Below are 19,152 nucleotides of genomic sequence, written 5' to 3'. Positions count from 1 at the left end.
TTCAACGGAGTTTTATTCCATCTTCCGGTTTCTATTTGCAGGCGGTGACAAGATGTCCCAAAGAATAGCAATTTAAAGGATAATTTGGGAGGGATGTTAAAATATTTTTTTAAGTGTATTGGCGATTTTAAAGACACTATATTAGGAGCCTTTGGAAATATCCGCTTTCCAAGGTTGCCAATATTTATCAGAGAGAGAGTTTCCTGACGTAAGCTTCGACCAGAAATTTAACATTCTAAACTCAACATCTAGACAAAGTGGGGTTCTACAACGTTCTCCACAGAGCATTGTTAAAGGTGTGCTTTCATTTACCTGTAATAATTTTCTGAGAAACTGTACAAGAACGTTCTCTGTTAGTTAGCAATGATCATAACCCCATATTTCACAACCATACACTTGTATTGGTTTTACCATAGTGTCAATCTATCGGTATATAAATCCCGAGGCCATAAGGGAGGGTGAAGGTCGGTTGGAACTCTTTATGAAATACATCAATGGATGCCCTGCAACTTCACAGGGGTGAAATGAGGTTGTTGTTTTTTCGCAATGGCGGTCATCGTCATGACGACACGTCCACGGGTATAAGACATACGGCGAGCGTGCTTGGGAAACACTACGCCTATCGTCACAGCTACAACTCGTCCAGTCGCGGGTACGCTTTCAGTCAAACAAGCCACCATGAAGTTTACGATAGCAATCCTCTTGCTTGGTAAGCATATTAACTTTTAGAATTTTAACTTTTCCCTTCCCAGTCAAAGGAATAATAACGCGTTCTGAGACCAGTATTAGAAAAAGGAGGAGTTACGCTCACCTTTTCGCGAACCCCTGGTATCATTGCTATTTTGTAGTAAATCATAAACACATGCTCATGATATATTCTGAATTGTACAATCGCCTCTGCTTTATGCAGAGATTTGTATTGGTTATCGAAAAGGTTTGATTTATTTAGATAAACCGTTGTTCTAGGTTCAAGGACAAGCATATGCTACTCGTTCTGAGATGTTTTAATGCCACATGAATTTAACTGTTCCCACCTTAGACAAAGTCACATCATATGTTACTCGTGTTAAGAAGTTTTAATGTTACAGAATTGTAACTGTTGTTTCCTTAGTCAAAGAAAAGCACATGTTACTCGCTCTAAGATGTTGTTTTAATACTACAGGATTTTAACTGTTCAATTCTTTATTCATGTACATGTGTAGGCCAGCGGCCCATGGTACAATATTTGGTCCATCATTAACATTTATAGGCTTAGTGTTTGGAGTCTAACATTCATAGCATGGTATATAAAAGTTGCAACATTTCTAATAACAGTTTCTTTGTTTACCGCCATAAGCATATTGAATTTAGCAAGAGTAGGATGTACAAAATACTTCTGTGGTAATACAGTAAATACTGTTCTGTCCTTAGTCAAAGAAAAGCACATGTTACTCGCTCTAAGATGTTGTTTTAATACAACAGGATTTTAACTGTTCCGTCCTTAGTCAAAGAAAAGCACATGTTACTCGCTCAAAGATGTTGTTTTAATGTCACATGGGTTTTAACAGTTCCCTCCTTAGTCAAAAGAATAACATATGTTTCCAGTTCTGATCGGGTAATCAAGGCTGTTTGTGCTTTCTCTGCTCCCTTCTTAATCAAACGAATAACACATGTTGCTAGTATAGACTAAGGTATATTCTTTCAGGCAAGAATATACCTACAGACCTTTAACATTCTCAATAACAAATTTGAAAAAAAAGCAATATTACTTAATGTAGGAATTCCTTTGTTTGAGCAAAGATATACGACACGAGTTGTTACCTCCACTTGATTCACCCAACAGCTTCCTTTTAAAGTTAGGGTTAGGGTTAGGTTTAGGTTTAGGTTTAGGGTTAGGGTTAGGGTTAGGGTGGAAGTCATGTTCCAATATCCACCGAAGTATACACCAATGTATAAAATACATTTGATTTTACAGGGCATTGCAGGTTTACTAATTTTACGTTAGATACACATTTCACAATTCAACTGTTCACAGGAGGTGAACTTTTGGCTTTATGTTGTATTTTTAATGTCTCTCTTTTCTTGTCCTCAATTTATTCAAGAAAGTATTATATATTGACGTATTAATCCAGTTTTATTAGTTTTAATCCAGCTTGTCTGTTCAAATGGAGAATTAATGTGATTTGTTTCTTTTGTCTTTCTGCAATGAACTAATGAACTGAGGCAGATCGTACTCGTGGTACCCAAACCCACAACCTCCGTCTCTGTGTTTTATAACCCTGTACATGTAGTGAGAATTTTATATTGTCTGCCCCATCCCTACACACTAGCCTCTCGAAACCTTTATATGGGGACACGCCATCTTCGTTTCGTGATTGATTTTTTCTCTCTCAAGGGATGGCTAAGAGATAATCAGTGATGTGTGACCATCTAACCCTTCTCTCGAATTGATAATCAATATCTATTGTACACTTACAAGGCACCATTTTCACGCGCAGTACGTATTGATCCCAGACCTCAAATAACACAACAACCCTTCTCTGGCACGACACGAGACCAATAGCAGCGTTCCATTATTTATACGTTGTTTTAGTCGTTATGGATTACGGCCGCCTCCGTGGTCTAGTGGTAGAGCGACCGCCCGGAGAGAGGAAGGCCCGGGGTTCGATCCCCGACCGCGTCATACCAAAAGACGTTAAAAGATGGTACTTGTTGTGACACTGTCTGGCGCTCGGCATTAAGGGGCTAAAACAAGGACTGGTCGGCTCGGAGTCAGTATACTGTGTCTGAGTGGGGTATTCATGTTAAACTGCGGCATGGTATCTCAGTGAGCTAGCACTATAAATCGGCATCAGTCCGGGCTAGTACAAGCAGCCACACACACACACAAGCATGCACGTCGCTATATAAGTGCAATAATCTTTGACGCGACGTTAAACCCCATTTCACCTCACCCCACCTCACCACCGTTATGGATTACAACAATGCCTGGGAAAGTTATTGATCACCCATTTTTTATGGCTGGGTTTGCCTTGGCTGATCAACTGATCAATGGTCGAAATTAGAATTATGTCATATTTGTGAAAAAATCTCAAACAGTAATCTATAGGGCGGAAAAACAAAAATAAAATGAATTGTTCATTCGCGATTGAGTTTTGAATAACAAGTCAAAGAATTACTTTCATTTCCCTATACATGTCCAGTGAATGATGCTCAACGGATTCTGGAATAAGTTTCAGTGAATGCCTTATGGAAAATTGCCTTTCCTTCAGGTGCCCTTCTTGGAACAGGAGCTGCCTGCAGCATAGGATCCTGCTCCCTGACCGGTACTCTTACAGGGACTGCCGGATGCACGTATGTAACATGCTTAGATATTATATGGATCCCTGGCGATTATGGCGATACATAGATATCGAGTTATTGTTAAGTTGGTTATTTGTTAACGCGTTTCTGTTACTCGTTTTGCATCATCTTGAATGTAACGTGTGCCCGATTTAAGTAACCTTCTTATTCTACTTGCTTATGCCTTTATTAATAACACATTCATTGCGATTCATTCGATCAGACAATAACAATATTTCAAATATCTTGTTTGCATTTTCTTTATACACTAGGGATTATGATTCAAGATCTGAGATATATCATACTGTGATGCGTTCTCAAATATTTGTATTTTACGCCACATTTAGCAATCGTCCGGCAATATCACGGCAGAGGAAATCGGGCTTTACGCATTGTACTCCAATAATCAATTTAAGATATCGTCAAATGTTAAAATCAGTACATATCATGGTATGAGTAAACGATACTTGTCATAATGATGTTTATTAAGGAGATAGAAATGGATGTGTTTTCAGATTTGCGGGTGTTTTAAGTATTTGATATTCGGAAGATTTCAGAATAACGGCATTTTCACCACTCAGATTGCGATTTCGTAATTACATTAGTTTTTACAATTTGAAATAATAACAAACTGGTCATTAGAGACAATACCGCTGGGGCCCGGTGTGTAATATGTTGTCTCATCTGTACACAGGAACTACCAAACCTACATCTCATGTCTGTCCACCCAGTCCAGCAGCTGCACCAGCAGTGTCTCAGACGCAATTTCTAAACCACTCATCGACGCTGCCATCACGTCCAACAACATCTTGAGAGCCGCTTTGGGCTGCAGTAAGTACCGATGATACTATTTTGGATCATTTGTTTCATGATTGTGCTCTAACGTCCTCAGGAAAGCGGATTGAAAAGAATTGCTATTAATACCACTTTTCTATCCTTTAGTGGATATATTTCTGTCCATGTAATACCATCACTGAACACATTTACGTATCTGGACACTTCTCTAGGAAGAATCTGCAATGGATCTGTCCATCAATGGATACCCAGATACTAAAACCACCCTTTTTGGTGATTATATTCGAATTAAACTTGTGATATCCTGGTACCGATTCCACACCTTCGTCTCCTTGGACAATATATCCTGTGCACCTTGCCTCGTAATATCTCCTTGTCCTGTTAGTTGCCCATGCTGAGACATGTCCCTATGCCACGCGATACCTTCGTCCCGCCATATCCTGTCCAGTGTAATGTTCTTCTCCTGTGAGACATCCTTGTCCTTGAGATATCCTTCATTCACTCAGTCACGCTGTTTCAATGTTCGTGAATTTGTGTTATACAATTGGAAATTAACATTATTCTGACGCTATATACACAGACTTTTGCAATATAGCTTTGTTTCTGTTTCAGGCGGTGCGAGCTTTACATGCGTCTCCGGCATTGCGCTCATCCTGTCCGTCGTGGCAACGCTGGTGAAAACTCACTTTTAAATCAGGGATGCTGCTCTCAGGGATGTTGCTCTCAGTCTTTTATCGTCTTATATCGAATACTTTTGTACCAGCTTTTTTCGCATCCTGTGATATCACTGTCAGAAGAACTCATGAAGGTGTTTGATGTATCAAGTTTAATTGTTAGTACTAAAAGTGTTTCAGAAGTGAGTAGACTAATTTTACGTGAGGTTGTGTGGGGTTCTGTTTTATTTTACACTGTCTACATACAAGGAGTCCCTGCGTATCATCTTCTTTGACTTGGCGGTGCGTAGCCCAGTGGTCATAGTGTTCGCTCCTCACGACGTTTGACTTTTGTCTTGCAAAGTGTATGAAGTTCATTTGGGATGCCCTTGTTGCTATACTGCTGGAACATCTGCTATAAGGATCGTAAACACATGCTCATGGGTTGTTTTTGTAATGGTTTTTTCTCATAATAAAAAGATTATTTTACCAATTTACTCTGTTTTGTTGTGTTTAGTGGGTTTTCGAAATGTTCAGCCATTTTCGTTGGGGTATTTGTCTGCTGTTAGCTGCATTAACCGGCAGTTTGCCAGAGGCGCACTGTCACGCCCTAACGGCGTTAATCTGTGATCATACAGTCAAACAGTGATTGTCTTGTGATTTTAGTAGTTCATGTATTTGCGTTCTGGATCCCACATACACACTGAGAGTCGCACGCTACACAACTCGCTTTTTGTCGAGGGGTGCGTCTGGCCTTGAGGCGAGTGTCCATGTGGAACGTGTCTCCTACCTAAAACGTATCTTTCAATCACCCTTCTCACATCCAGAGATACAGATGATTCAAGCTTTGTTAGACACACGCGATATACACAACTGGGTGAGGTGATTTGTGTACGAGTCTGTACATGCGAAATAGTGAAAGCAAACAATAGATAACAGCCTAGAACCGTATACGCTGTGTGCGGCAGTGAGTCAATGGTCCTGCAGTCGCTACCGTAATGTCTCCAAGACAATGTGAAATTGGGAATAATAAATTTGAATACATTATACTGAATTCGTGAACTGAACTGGTTGGCCGATTGATTGATCAATTTATATCGTATGAACAACAAAACGAGTACAAGAAAAAACTAAAGAGACAAATAAGAAGACAAGGATTGGACTTTGTTGATTTTATTTAAACAAATGTTGCGATGGGTTTCCAAACTTTTCGAGTGGTCACTGGTGCGGGCTGTGTGTCAAAGCGAAACATCAGCGTCTTACTTTGAATGTCATTGTGATGGAGAAAGACTTAAACCATGTGCAAAGACAACTAGAAGGAGACACGGGTTACTAATAGTATTTCAAGCGCATAGGGGGTAGCGAATCCATTATCAATAACTTCAAATAATTTGTTATTTAATCATACGTTGGCAATTTAGGCGAAAATCAATCTTAAAAGCTTTGTCAAGTATTGTTGGAGAACTCAAAATGAGAGGTTTAGAAAACTAACTGTGTAAATAGAGAAGTTTGAAAAATTAAGACAAAAGTTTTTATGGTGAAATGTGGGGGACATTTCCAAATTTGACGCATCCGACGAAATTCCCTATTTTTATATGTTTCCATGTTTTTTCAGGTGGACAATTGACTTGTCTTTGCATGTGTTTGTGACGGGTGCCATAGGTTGTGCAGGATACACTCACCTTTCGCGAACACCGGGTATCATGACTATTTGATAGTGATTAATAAGCGCATGCTCATGCTATACAGTAAACTACGGTTATAACAAACTCAACGGTGTGACTAATTTCAGTTCGTTATAACCGTAGTTCGTTGTAAGCATATATACAGTATTTATATACAATATATATTTATAAAAAAGGGCGGGGACCAAAAAATAAATGTGTTATATCCGTCTGTTCCTTATAAGCGTGTTCGTTATAAACGTAGTTTAGTTTAATTGGAATCGTACAATCGACTCTACTTTTAGCAGAGATGCCTTATTTATTATGGAAACGGTTTTGTTGCTTATATTTATCTAAGTACGAACCGTCCAGTTTAAACAAACATTTTCGACATGCAGGACGCCTTTGAGTGCCAATTGCGCAGAATATTGCTTAACTGAATAAGCCCTTGTTTAATGTCAAGAGTCACGGGGAGTAGTCCATTAAGTTTGAATTTAATGCCACACAGCGATTGGATAGCCACAGGGTGTTCCATACATAAAGCAAGTGCATATGTGAGAAGTGAAATATGTTTGAGGTTTAAGATTCTGAACAATTGGACATTGGTTTGTGCGTTCTCCATAACAAACACGAAAATGTGTTGAGGAAAATCCAATTTACCGATCCTTTTCATCCGAATTAAAACTGAAAATATTAAGGCAAATGCAAAACCTGAATAATACGAGCACCTGACTGCTGGATTTGAAAGTCAAATGAGTGTATCTTCTCCCAGCAAGATGAATAGTGGGCGTTCGAATAGAAATCACAAGCGAAATATAGAATCCCTCGAAGACAGTTCAGTTTGTTCTCGAAAATACTACAGGCATGTGATTTTGAATCACTATCCAATAGTGATGATACCAGGTGTTCGGAAAAGGCGAGCGTATCCTGCCCCACCGGTGGCACCTGTCACAAACACATGCAAAGGCAAGACAACTGTTTACCTCTCACAAAAACAACAACAAAGCCTTAAACGATAATGGCTTATTTTTTAAATCCGAAAATGATTTCATTAAGTTCCTGATAGTAGAGATCCCAGGCCGCGTCTACCAAAAGACGTTAAAAGATGGTACTTGTTTTTTACCCTGTTCGGTTCTCGGCATTAAGGGTAAAAAACAAGGACTGCTCGGCTCTGAGTCAATATACTGTGTCTGAGTAGGGTATTCATGTTAAACTGCGGCATAAAATTTCAGTGGGCTAGCACCATAAATCGGAAATGCGTCCGGACTAGTACAATCAGCCACACACACACACACACACACACACACACACACACACACACACACACACACACACACACACACACACACACACACACACACACACACACACACACACACACACACACACACACATATATATATTAATGACCCGCGCTTTGAGACAGTGAAAGTTCTATGTCTGAAACTGATACAAAGAAAGATGTTGGACTAACGTGGACTTTATTATTTTATTATATATTACATGTACACCGAATGAACACTTGCCTCATTTTTGTTTATATATATATATATATATATATATATATATATATATATATATATATATATATATATATATACGCAAGGAATGTGTCATTGTCTTCGTAGCAATCTTCCTGTTTGCTATTCAGCTATATGAATAGCAAACAGGTAGATTGCTATGAATACAATGACACATTCCTTGCGTATATCTGTGTGTCCGGATTGTCGTGCATGCAATTTTGACTTCAACAATACCGTAAGTGATAGCCCTCACCGAACTACCGATGTAGATAGATAACAATGTGTATGAGTTCGCGTTTACGTTCGTCAAAGGAGAAAGAACATGAACAAATTTGTGATTTCAATGTGGAGACAGTTTGTCTCTCTCTCTCTTCTTTCTCTCCTTCTCTCACTCATTCTCTCTCTCATTCCTTCTCTTATTTTCTCTCTATCACTCCTTCTCTCATTTTCTCTCTCTCATTCCTTCTCTCATTTTCTCTCTCTCATTCTCTCTTTCTCTAATTCTCTCTCTCCCCTCTCTCCCTCTCTCTCTTTCTCTCTTTCTCTCTCTCTCTCTCTCTCTCTCTCTCTCTCTCTCTCTCTCTCTCTCCAACACACACCACTAAAATACCATACATTTTTTAAAACGTCCTTCTTTTACGAAGTTGACAAAATATGTCAAACATTTAATAACGGAAAAAACAATCTCTCCAGTGACACGATTACTGACAATTACCTTCGTTAAATTTCGTTTGATGTAGGAAGTAGTGCCGGGCCTCCATGCTGGCCTGATCCCTGTGTTAGGTACTGTGCTGGGTCCGGGCTGCCTGGTTGTGGCCACGCAAACCCGGGACCCCACTCGAGGCACGTCCGTGAAGCCAGACATGCCTCGTTGTCTCACACACTCAGCTAAAACAAACACCTGATTAGATGATGCACTCACTACATCCTCTAACAAAGACCAGGACACCTGTCGTAAAAGCTAACTGGACAGGACAAGACATGGAATATTTGTTTCGTGGACACTTACTTGATTGCACATTATTTAAAGGTAAAATAAACCATATAAGCCTAGTTATTAAACATATGTGATTAACAAATCGACCAGTTATTAAATATCACCTACATTCGATACTCAGGCGCATACAAAATAAGCGGCTTCTTACACATCACCGTAATAGAAACATAAATATATTGTCGAAATTAAATGACACTCGGTTTGGAGCTAGTTTTGCTAAGTCCTTATCGCCCGAGATGGTCTTTATTTTCGCGTGATGCCTTTGTCCCGTGAGATTACCTTGTTCCGCACGGTGTCCTATTACCGTGATTTTCCTTTGTCCCGCAATCTGTGAGACATCTTGTCCTGTAGCGAGTGAGTGAGTGAGTTGTGTTTAACGCCGCTTTTAGCAGTATTCCAGTTATATCACAGCGTGTCAGGTTAATGTGGGAGGAATCCCCGAAGTGACGCAGGTCACAGACGTTTACCACTTTGGTGAAACCCACGAGGACGGGTATGGTGCTGACAAACCTAGAAACATAATCGGGGCAAAGCGGGATTCGAACCAACAATCATAGGTTTCTGGCGTACCCAGGGGACGCAACTCTGCACACCGAATTGTGGCGCTTTAGACAACTGGGCCCTCCGTGCCACCGCTCTTGTTCAGGGTGCCGTTGTACATAACAACCTTAACACTACGACAGTCGTAAGTCTCTGTTGAGGTATGGGGGTTACGATCACCTTAGCGCTAAGATAGCTTTTTACAACGGTACCCTGTAATATATACTGCTCATGCCATGCATCCCTTTGCCATAACACATCGTTGTACTGTTAGTTTTCCTTAACACATAGCATGTCTTTATCACACGAGAACACTTTGTCCTGTATGTCCGTGTCCCGTTAGATGCCCCTGCCCAGCGAGATGTCATTATCCAGCGAAATGTCCTTCTCCCGTGGGACGTCCTTGTCCCCCGAGATGTCCTTGTCCCGTGAGACAAGACACAGATGTGAGGATATGTGCGGCCTTCCTCTACTTCCTCCAGGTCCGACTTGTGACATCCCGACCGAACAGAGTAGGTACAGCCAGCTTCATCTACGGATACACTGTGGTCATGGATTTCAAATGTGGGATTATTCTTGCACTTTGGACACTCTACCATGAAGGTAATCATTTACAAACACGATCGCCAATACATACTAGCTAATACAAAATAGTCAGGAGAATCTTAATTAGGAAATGTGTTGCATTTACTTCCACTCGAAAGAAATCATTTCATAAAGAAATTAGAAAGAACATATCCGAGATTTGCTATTTTTATTTGGCATCCCTAAAATTTTAACGTAATTGTTAAGTTACTGACGGCACATATTCCAAACTTCATCTATACCGTTATATGTTTGTAAAACATATCAATACTGAAAGCTTGAGAAAAAGGTATTCGTCATCCGAACGCACGCACTCTTACCATGCAACGTGAATGTCAAGTTTTTCATTTTGTATTGAATGTTTAACATGATACAAACATCCGTAACATCAATTCCCTGTAAATAGGTACTAACTAACTCAAGATTCACTAACTTCTTACACACTTATATTTAAGTAAGGTTGTCACAACAGAATATCGGGTCGGAATAGGTCACGAGTACTGACAACTAAGGCGTGATAAGATGATTAAATTAACAACTCTAAATACCTGTTGGATTAGGGATCAAGCTATCGTATTATCTCGCTACAATCATCCGTCCCCCAGAACCTCACTCATTACAATCATTCCCTTTCACAGTCACTTACTCAATACAATCACCAAAAACCCCACTTATTTTATCATTACAACCATCCACTTTTCAAATACTCACTAACTACAACCATCCACATCCCTAGTTACTTTCTCATCACAGCCACAAACGTCCAAATAACGTACTAACGACAATTAACTACATCCCCAGTTTCATACTCATTACAGCCAGCCATTTCCTCAGTTTCGTACTCATTACAACCATCTACTCTCAGTTACTTACTCATTACAACCATCTACTCTCAGTTACTTACTCATTACAACCATCCACTTCCTCAGTTACCTACTCATTACAACCATCTACTCTCAGTTACCCACTCATTACAACCATCCACTTCCTCAGTTACTTACTCATTACAACCATCCACTTACTCAGTTACTTACTCAATACAACCATCCACTTTCTCAGTTACTTACTTATTACAACTATCCACTTACTCAGTTTCTTACTTAATACAACCATTCAATTCCTCAGTTACTTACTCATTACAACTATCCACTTCCTCAGTTACTTACTCATTACAACTATCCACTTTCTCAGTTACTTACTTATTAGAACCATCCACTTCCTCAGTTACCCACTCATTACAACCATCCACTTCCTCGGTTACTTACTCAATACAACCATCCACTTCCTCAGTTACTTACTCATTAAAACCATCCACTTCCTCAGTTACTTACTTATTACAACATCCACTTACTCAGTTACTTACTCAATACAACCATCCACCTCCTCAGTTACTTACTCATAACAACCATCCACTTTCTCAGTTACTTACACATTACAACCATCCACTTCCTCAGTTACTTACTTATTACAACAATCCACTTTCTCAGTTACTTACACATTACAACCATCCACTTCCTCAGTTACTTACTCATAACAACCGTCCACTTTCTCAGTTACTGACACATTACAACTGTCCACTTCCTCAGTTACTTACTTATTACAACCATCCACTTTCTCAGTTACTTACTCAATACAACCATCCACTTACTCAGTTACTCACTCAATACAACCATCCACTTACTCAGTTACTTACTCATAACAACCGTCCACTTTCTCAGTTACTTACTTATTAAAACCATCCACTTCCTCAGTTACTTACTCATAACAACCATCCACTTTCTCAGTTACTTACTTATTAAAACCATCCACTTCCTCAGTTACTTACTCAATACAACCATCCACTTCCTCAGTTACTTACTTATTGCAACCATCCACTTTCTAAGTTACTCACTTATTAAAACCATCAACTTCCTCAGTTACTTACTCATAACAACCGTCCACTTTCTCAGTTACTGACACATTACAACTGTCCACTTCCTCAGTTACTTACTTATTACAACCATCCACTTTCTCAGTTACTTACTTAAAACAACCATCCACTTACTCAGTTACTCACTCAATACAACCATCCACTTACTCAGTTACTTACTCATAACAACCGTCCACTTTCTCAGTTACTTACTTATTACAACCATCCACTTTCTCAGTTACTTACTTATTAAAACCATCCACTTCCTCAGTTACTTACTCAATACAACCATCCACTTCCTCAGTTACTTACTTATTGCAACCATCCACTTTCTAAGTTACTCACTTATTAAAACCATCAACTTTCTCAGTTACTTACTTATTAAAACCATCCACTTCCTCAGTTACTTACTCAATACAACCATCCACTTCCTCAGTTACTTACTCAATACAACCATCCACTTCCTCAGTTACTTACTCAAAACAACCATCCACTTCCTCAGTTACTTACTCATAACAACCATCCACTTACACAGTTACTTACTCATTACATTCAGCTGTACACAACCCTAGTTACTTACTCATTAATACCATCAACTTTCTCAGTAACTTACTCATAACAACCATCCACTTACTCAGTTACTTACTCATAACAACCATCCACTTTCTCAGTTACTTACACATTACAACCATCCACTTCCTCAGTTACTTACTTATTACAACAATCCACTTTCTCAGTTACTGACACATTACAACTGTCCACTTCCTCAGTTACTTACTTATTACAACCATCCACTTTCTCAGTTACTTACTCAATACAACCATCCACTTACTCAGTTACTTACTCATAACAACCGTCCACTTTCTCAGTTACTTACTTATTACAACCATCCACTTTCTCAGTTACTTACTTATTAAAACCATCCACTTCCTCAGTTACTTACTCAATACAACCATCCACTTCCTCAGTTACTTACTTATTGCAACCATCCACTTTCTAAGTTACTCACTTATTAAAACCATCAACTTTCTCAGTTACTTACTTATTAAAACCATCCACTTCCTCAGTTACTTACTCAATATAACCATCCACTTCCTCAGTTACTTACTCAAAACAACCATCCACTTCCTCAGTTACTTACTCATAACAACCATCCACTTACACAGTTACTTACTCATTACATTCAGCTGTACACAACCCTAGTTACTTACTCATTAATACCATCAACTTTCTCAGTAACTTACTCATAACAACCATCCACTTACTCAGTTACTTACTCATAACAACCATCCACACTCTCAGTTTACTCATTACATTCAGCTATACTCAACCCTAGTTACTTACTTATTACAACCATCTACTCTCAGTTACTTAGTCATGAAAACCACCCACTTTCTCAGTTACTTACTCATAACAACCATCCACTTTCTCAGTTACTTACACATTACAACCATCCACTTCCTCAGTTACTTACTTATTACAACAATCCACTTTCTCAGTTACTGACACATTACAACTGTCCACTTCCTCAGTTACTTACTTATTACAACCATCCACTTTCTCAGTTACTTACTCAATACAACCATCCACTTACTCAGTTACTTACTCATAACAACCGTCCACTTTCTCAGTTACTTACTTATTACAACCATCCACTTTCTCAGTTACTTACTTATTAAAACCATCCACTTCCTCAGTTACTTACTCAATACAACCATCCACTTCCTCAGTTACTTACTTATTGCAACCATCCACTTTCTAAGTTACTCACTTATTAAAACCATCAACTTTCTCAGTTACTTACTTATTAAAACCATCCACTTCCTCAGTTACTTACTCAATATAACCATCCACTTCCTCAGTTACTTACTCAAAACAACCATCCACTTCCTCAGTTACTTACTCATAACAACCATCCACTTACACAGTTACTTACTCATTACATTCAGCTGTACACAACCCTAGTTACTTACTCATTAATACCATCAACTTTCTCAGTAACTTACTCATAACAACCATCCACTTACTCAGTTACTTACTCATAACAACCATCCACACTCTCAGTTTACTCATTACATTCAGCTATACTCAACCCTAGTTACTTACTTATTACAACCATCTACTCTCAGTTACTTAGTCATGAAAACCACCCACTTTCTCAGTTACTTACTTATTACAACCATCCACATTCTCGGTTACTTACTCAATACAAGCACCCACTTACCAATAACTTACTAACGACAATCACTCACATCACCTTTTTCATACTCATTCCAAACATCCACTCCCTCAGTTACCCACTCAAAACAACCTCCAACTTTCGCAATTACTTAATCATCACAACCATTCGCTTCCTCCGTTACTTACTCATTACAACCATCCACTTCCTTAGTTACTTACGAACGACAATCACCCACAACGCCAGTTACTTTCTCGTCACAAGCATCCACTTCCTCAGTTACTTTCTCATAACAACCATCCACTTCCTCAGTTACTTACTAACGACAATCACCCACATACCAAGTTACTTTCTCGTCACAAGCATCCACTTCCTCAGTTACTTACTGATTACAATCGTCTTCTTCCTCAGTTACTTACTTGATATTGCTATCGCCGTGATATTGCTGGAATATTGCTAAAACGGCGTAAAACCATACTCACTCACTACTTATTACAACAATTCACTCTCTCAGTTACTTACTCATTACAATTATCCACTTACTTAGTCAATTACAGATTCGATTGCTAATTTGACTTCACATAACATTCACAAAAACCACAACGATCAAGAGATATTTGAAGCGGCACGAACTGCATTTCGAGTTTAAACGTTCTTCGAGAGAAGCCTCTTATAAGAGTATCTGTCCCGGTGTATTGTAGTGTCCTCCCAAGCCTGGAGGATCTCCACAGCGTGTTACGGGAACGTGGGCCTCAACTGTTCCTTCCACTACTTCCGGTGTGCAGCTACTGACCACGTGGCGGTGAATGGTGCGGAATACCTGTACAAGGACAGTCCTAGGTGTGGCACGGGGGTGGGCAACTGCGACTCCCACCAACACACGTGTTGCACCCCGCAGCAAGAAGACTGCTCTCTCCCCTACACCCACGCGGATCTTGAGCGACTCAAGCTTTGTCTCAGACATCCGCCGTGCATCTTCAAGACCCCGTGGAGCACCCACAAGTGTGTTGCCAACAATCATCTTGTACAGTTTTCTAGCTACTCGGTTATCTTCTATGAGTGCATTAAAGGTATGTTTTTATTTTTACATGCTTTGTGTGTACGTCTTGGTACAGCTTTTAAGGTCCAGTTATTAACTACACTGATGGGACAAACATCATAACGTTCTTGTAATGCAGAACACTCGGAGCCACAACTCTTTTAGAGGCAGACTATGCTGACTGAAAGAATATTCTGTCTCAAAGAATGTTACATGATCGATCCCAAACTTCCGCCTTTGCCAGGAGACATTTAGAGAATAACCAGCCAGCTACGAGGAATTACGGATTAAATGTTTGGATGAAATGTTTGGCAAATGGATAAACACATGGTACAAAGATGGTACTTGTTGTTATCATGTCTGACGCTCGGTATTTGGCGGCTAAAACAAGGACTGGTCGGCTCTGAGTGGGATATTCATGTTGAACTGTGGCATGGTATGTCCGTAGGCTAGCACTATAAAATCGACATTAGTCCGTACAAGTACAAACAGCCACACACAGAGGCACACAAACGTTCAATAATCTTGTACGCGACGTTAAACCCCTTTTCACCTCACCTCTTTGTAGACTGACTGTTAGTCTATGATTCTCTTCTACGTCGCTTCAGATCAATTGACTTGACACCTGTCGCTAGGCAGCAAGTGAAAACATACCAGGAGACATCCTCAGTGATACGATTGGGGGAGGGCGCTGACAACTCTAGAAACATAATCAGAGCGAATCTGGAATTCGAACCATCGATCACAGATTTCTGACACCCTAAGGGACGCAACCCTGCATGCAAATTGCGACGCCTCGACGACTGTGTCCACGGTTTAATGTAGAAGACTGTTCCTCCTGCAATAGAAGGACGTGACTATTCAACAAATCTTCTCTTATATCACTACGAATCACCTTTCAACATAATAATATGTTGTGGGAAATCCACAATTCATTGTTTTGTTGATTCTGTTTCATATACGTGCGTCATATATGTGACTGTGAATGTGCATATGTTTCAGATGAACATATCGTGAACTTCTGCGATGGCTCTATCACTGGCACCTCTGTTTCCATCATGTATGACCAAGTTCGAAAGCCGGTTGACTCAGACACAACATGTTCGTGTAGGACTTCCGGTACAGGTCAAGGTCAAACGCCTCTCTTCATAGAAGCCCTCGATGTCCACCTTGGTAACAACTCCTCCGCAGGCTGCTCGTCACTGATGCTCAACGCACACGACCGGAACAGCATCTACGACTGCAACTCCTACGTCATCCATCCCTCGCAGATTCTCATATCGGTCAACGGAACTCTCCCCATTACTTCACAGCTCACAGTAGCGAAGAACAGTCCTCCACACAGAGTGTGGATGCGTATTCAAGGTATTGAGTATCCAAATCCCTGAAAACACCTTGTTTGTCTGCCAGTTCACCGTTTTATGTATATCAGTTTAACAGTTCATAATTACCATAGATACAGAGTGACCATGGATCCGTTTCATATATGTTGTTATTTGCACTATCTGGAACGTGGCAGAAAATGAAGAATATGCTCCCTTGAAAATATGACTCAAGATACAGACATTCAACAGTGGGTAGAGGACCTATTGCATTTATTATATTTTTCCAATACATTTTATGTTAATAACAGGCCCCCCAGCTTTAGGATCAGATTTACCTTTCTTTAATTGGATTATTATTTCATTTATTTAATGATTTTGCTGTTAATAAGTAATATTGTGGTCGGTTACTGTCAGATACAATTGTTTGAAATATTAGGAAGACGCAACTGTTAGGAATAAGTGACGGCAAATCTTTAGGACTGGTATTTAGTATGTATGTATTTATCATTATCATTCAGAAGACATTCTGGTGTAACTGGTTCCTTTTATGGTTTTGTCGATTTACAGCTAAGACACCTATCAAGGTCACGTGTAGGATACTGACCAATCAACAGCCGGAAGTTCAGATAAACTCGTCTGATTCAACTGTTTCAAAATGTAAGCTGATTTTTTTTTATGATACTTTAAGTTTCGAAATTGTTGTGACAGATATTATACTATTTACTGTACTGTGCTAAGCATGTATTGAAAAAGGTGGGGATTAATGGGTATTGCTATTCGTATCTCAGTGTGTTTGTTGTTTGACTCTGAACTCAACAATATTACCGCCATAGCACTGTGTTTTGTAAATAATCGAGTCTGGACCAACCTAACCAGGGAATATTATGAGGAACGTTCCACGCCGTCGGGGTACGATGACATGCAATCAACCAAGTCACAGAGTCTGACGATCAGGTCCGTTTGCTTTGGTTGCCACGTACGACAAGCATACTAGGTTAATTGGAGCCAATCCTAACATGGAATCCCCACCAGGTGCCAGATATGAAGAATGTCTCGTTGTGTTAAGTCTAATTTATCCTTTGTGCAATACACAAATATCGGCCTTAAGACACTGGTTTATGCCCAAACACACATGTTTGTCCAAAACATACATCTATTTGCTTTGGCATTATTTATATCTTTGGATGTGTTTTGTATCTCCGCATCAGTATCAACATGAGCAAGCATGACTACTTTCTAAGCATGTCTCTGTCTCTCTTCCAGCTTCTCTTGCGAAAAACATCTGGATTATCTTAGGCGGCAGTGCCGGGGGCATCGTCCTCGTCGCGGTTGTGTGCATCGTCTCCATCTGCTGTATAAGGTGGGTTTGACGGGGCAGGGCGGGGCAGGGCAGGGCGGGGCGGGGCAGGGCGGGGCAGGGCGGGGCTGGGCAGGGCAGGGCAGGGCAGGGCAGGGCAGGGCAGGGCAGGGCAGGGCAGGGCAGGGTGTCCTCTCCTTGTGGTTTGCAATGTACCGTGCTTAATGTTACCACAATACTACTCATAGCATGCAACACGTAGCTACGTCAGAATTGCAATATTCCATTATGATTTCGAGAAATAGATTGCAGATTTACATTGTGATACATTTTACATGATGTATTACGTTTTGTCTCTCAAGTACATAGATGTCTATGGAATGTATTTTACTATTAATATGTAAATCTCAATCACTTTCATTTGTTCAAGGTATAATATCATCAGAATATGAATGTGCGTATGAAATAAAATCCTAAACTGCCTGGAAAAAGAAAGCATATATTCATGTTTTGTGGTAGCTGAAATTAAACAAACAAGAAATGGTTATTCGACCGTGGTGTATTTGATTCTGAAGTCATAGTTGTTTTTTGGACCTTAAATTTGCAGTGTTTCGGAGACTATTTTGAATCTTGTAACGTTTTGATATTTGATAAAGTTTGTAATTGCTGTGTCAAATCCAATTAGCCAGTGTATACTTTCTTCTGCTCGACAGTTTAGATGCTATTTACACTCGCTGACTGCTTCGAATTGCTGTTAGGATCAGTTTTGGATTAATCGCACATTCATCTCATTTTGGAATGACACATAAAGGAATAGAAATAAGTGTTATTTGTGTTACCGTGTTTCTGTACCAATCTACTCTTTATAGGAAGCACCGGCAGAAGAAGACAGCTGATAATACAAAAGAGCCGCACGAATATTTTGAAATTGAACCCCCTGGTGTGTTTTCTGTGGAGAGAACCACAGAGTCCAGTGATTACTATGAAATCAGGGACAACGAACCCAGACCGGTCACTGACCATTACTATTCCAGTGCTGATAGCTTGGAACGGGTCAAACACTCGGCGCATGCGCCAAATCCCAACGTTGTATCCGGTTATGATCATCTTCGTCTGAAGAGCGGAAGTGACGCCCCCGTGGCGCCCCACTACGGACGTCTTGGAGCGGTGACGTCAGAGCACAGCTATAACCACCTGAACGAAAGTAGAAAAGTTGTGTTTAAAAGTGAATATGACAGGACTTCAGTGGCAGTATAGCACATTGTTGATTAAAGAAATTTTAAGATCTCTAACAAATATTTTTGTTAAAAAAATAAAACAATATA

General features: G+C 39.9%; 2 protein-coding genes across 2 annotated transcripts; both read left to right on the top strand.

Annotated features, from left to right (window-relative positions):
* Positions 1-558: 558 nt before the first annotated feature.
* Positions 559-5,262, top strand: LOC124145233. Its single transcript, XM_046514961.2, has 4 exons — positions 559-709; positions 3,252-3,333; positions 4,016-4,152; positions 4,729-5,262. Exons 1-4 carry the CDS (start codon positions 679-681, stop codon positions 4,806-4,808), a joined length of 330 nt encoding a protein of 109 aa, XP_046370917.2. The 5' UTR covers positions 559-678; the 3' UTR covers positions 4,809-5,262.
* A 4,674-nt stretch (positions 5,263-9,936) lies between these two features.
* Positions 9,937-19,152, top strand: LOC124145164. Its single transcript, XM_046514852.2, has 6 exons — positions 9,937-10,096; positions 14,868-15,236; positions 16,208-16,570; positions 17,098-17,187; positions 17,794-17,890; positions 18,697-19,152. Exons 1-6 carry the CDS (start codon positions 10,045-10,047, stop codon positions 19,082-19,084), a joined length of 1,359 nt encoding a protein of 452 aa, XP_046370808.2. The 5' UTR covers positions 9,937-10,044; the 3' UTR covers positions 19,085-19,152.

The sequence above is a fragment of the Haliotis rufescens genome, unplaced genomic scaffold (genome assembly GCF_023055435.1).
Source record: "Haliotis rufescens isolate VD_foot unplaced genomic scaffold, xgHalRufe1.0.p SCAF_5, whole genome shotgun sequence".
Lineage (NCBI taxonomy): Eukaryota > Metazoa > Mollusca > Gastropoda > Lepetellida > Haliotidae > Haliotis > Haliotis rufescens.
This window is presented reverse-complemented; position numbering and strand designations above follow the sequence as displayed.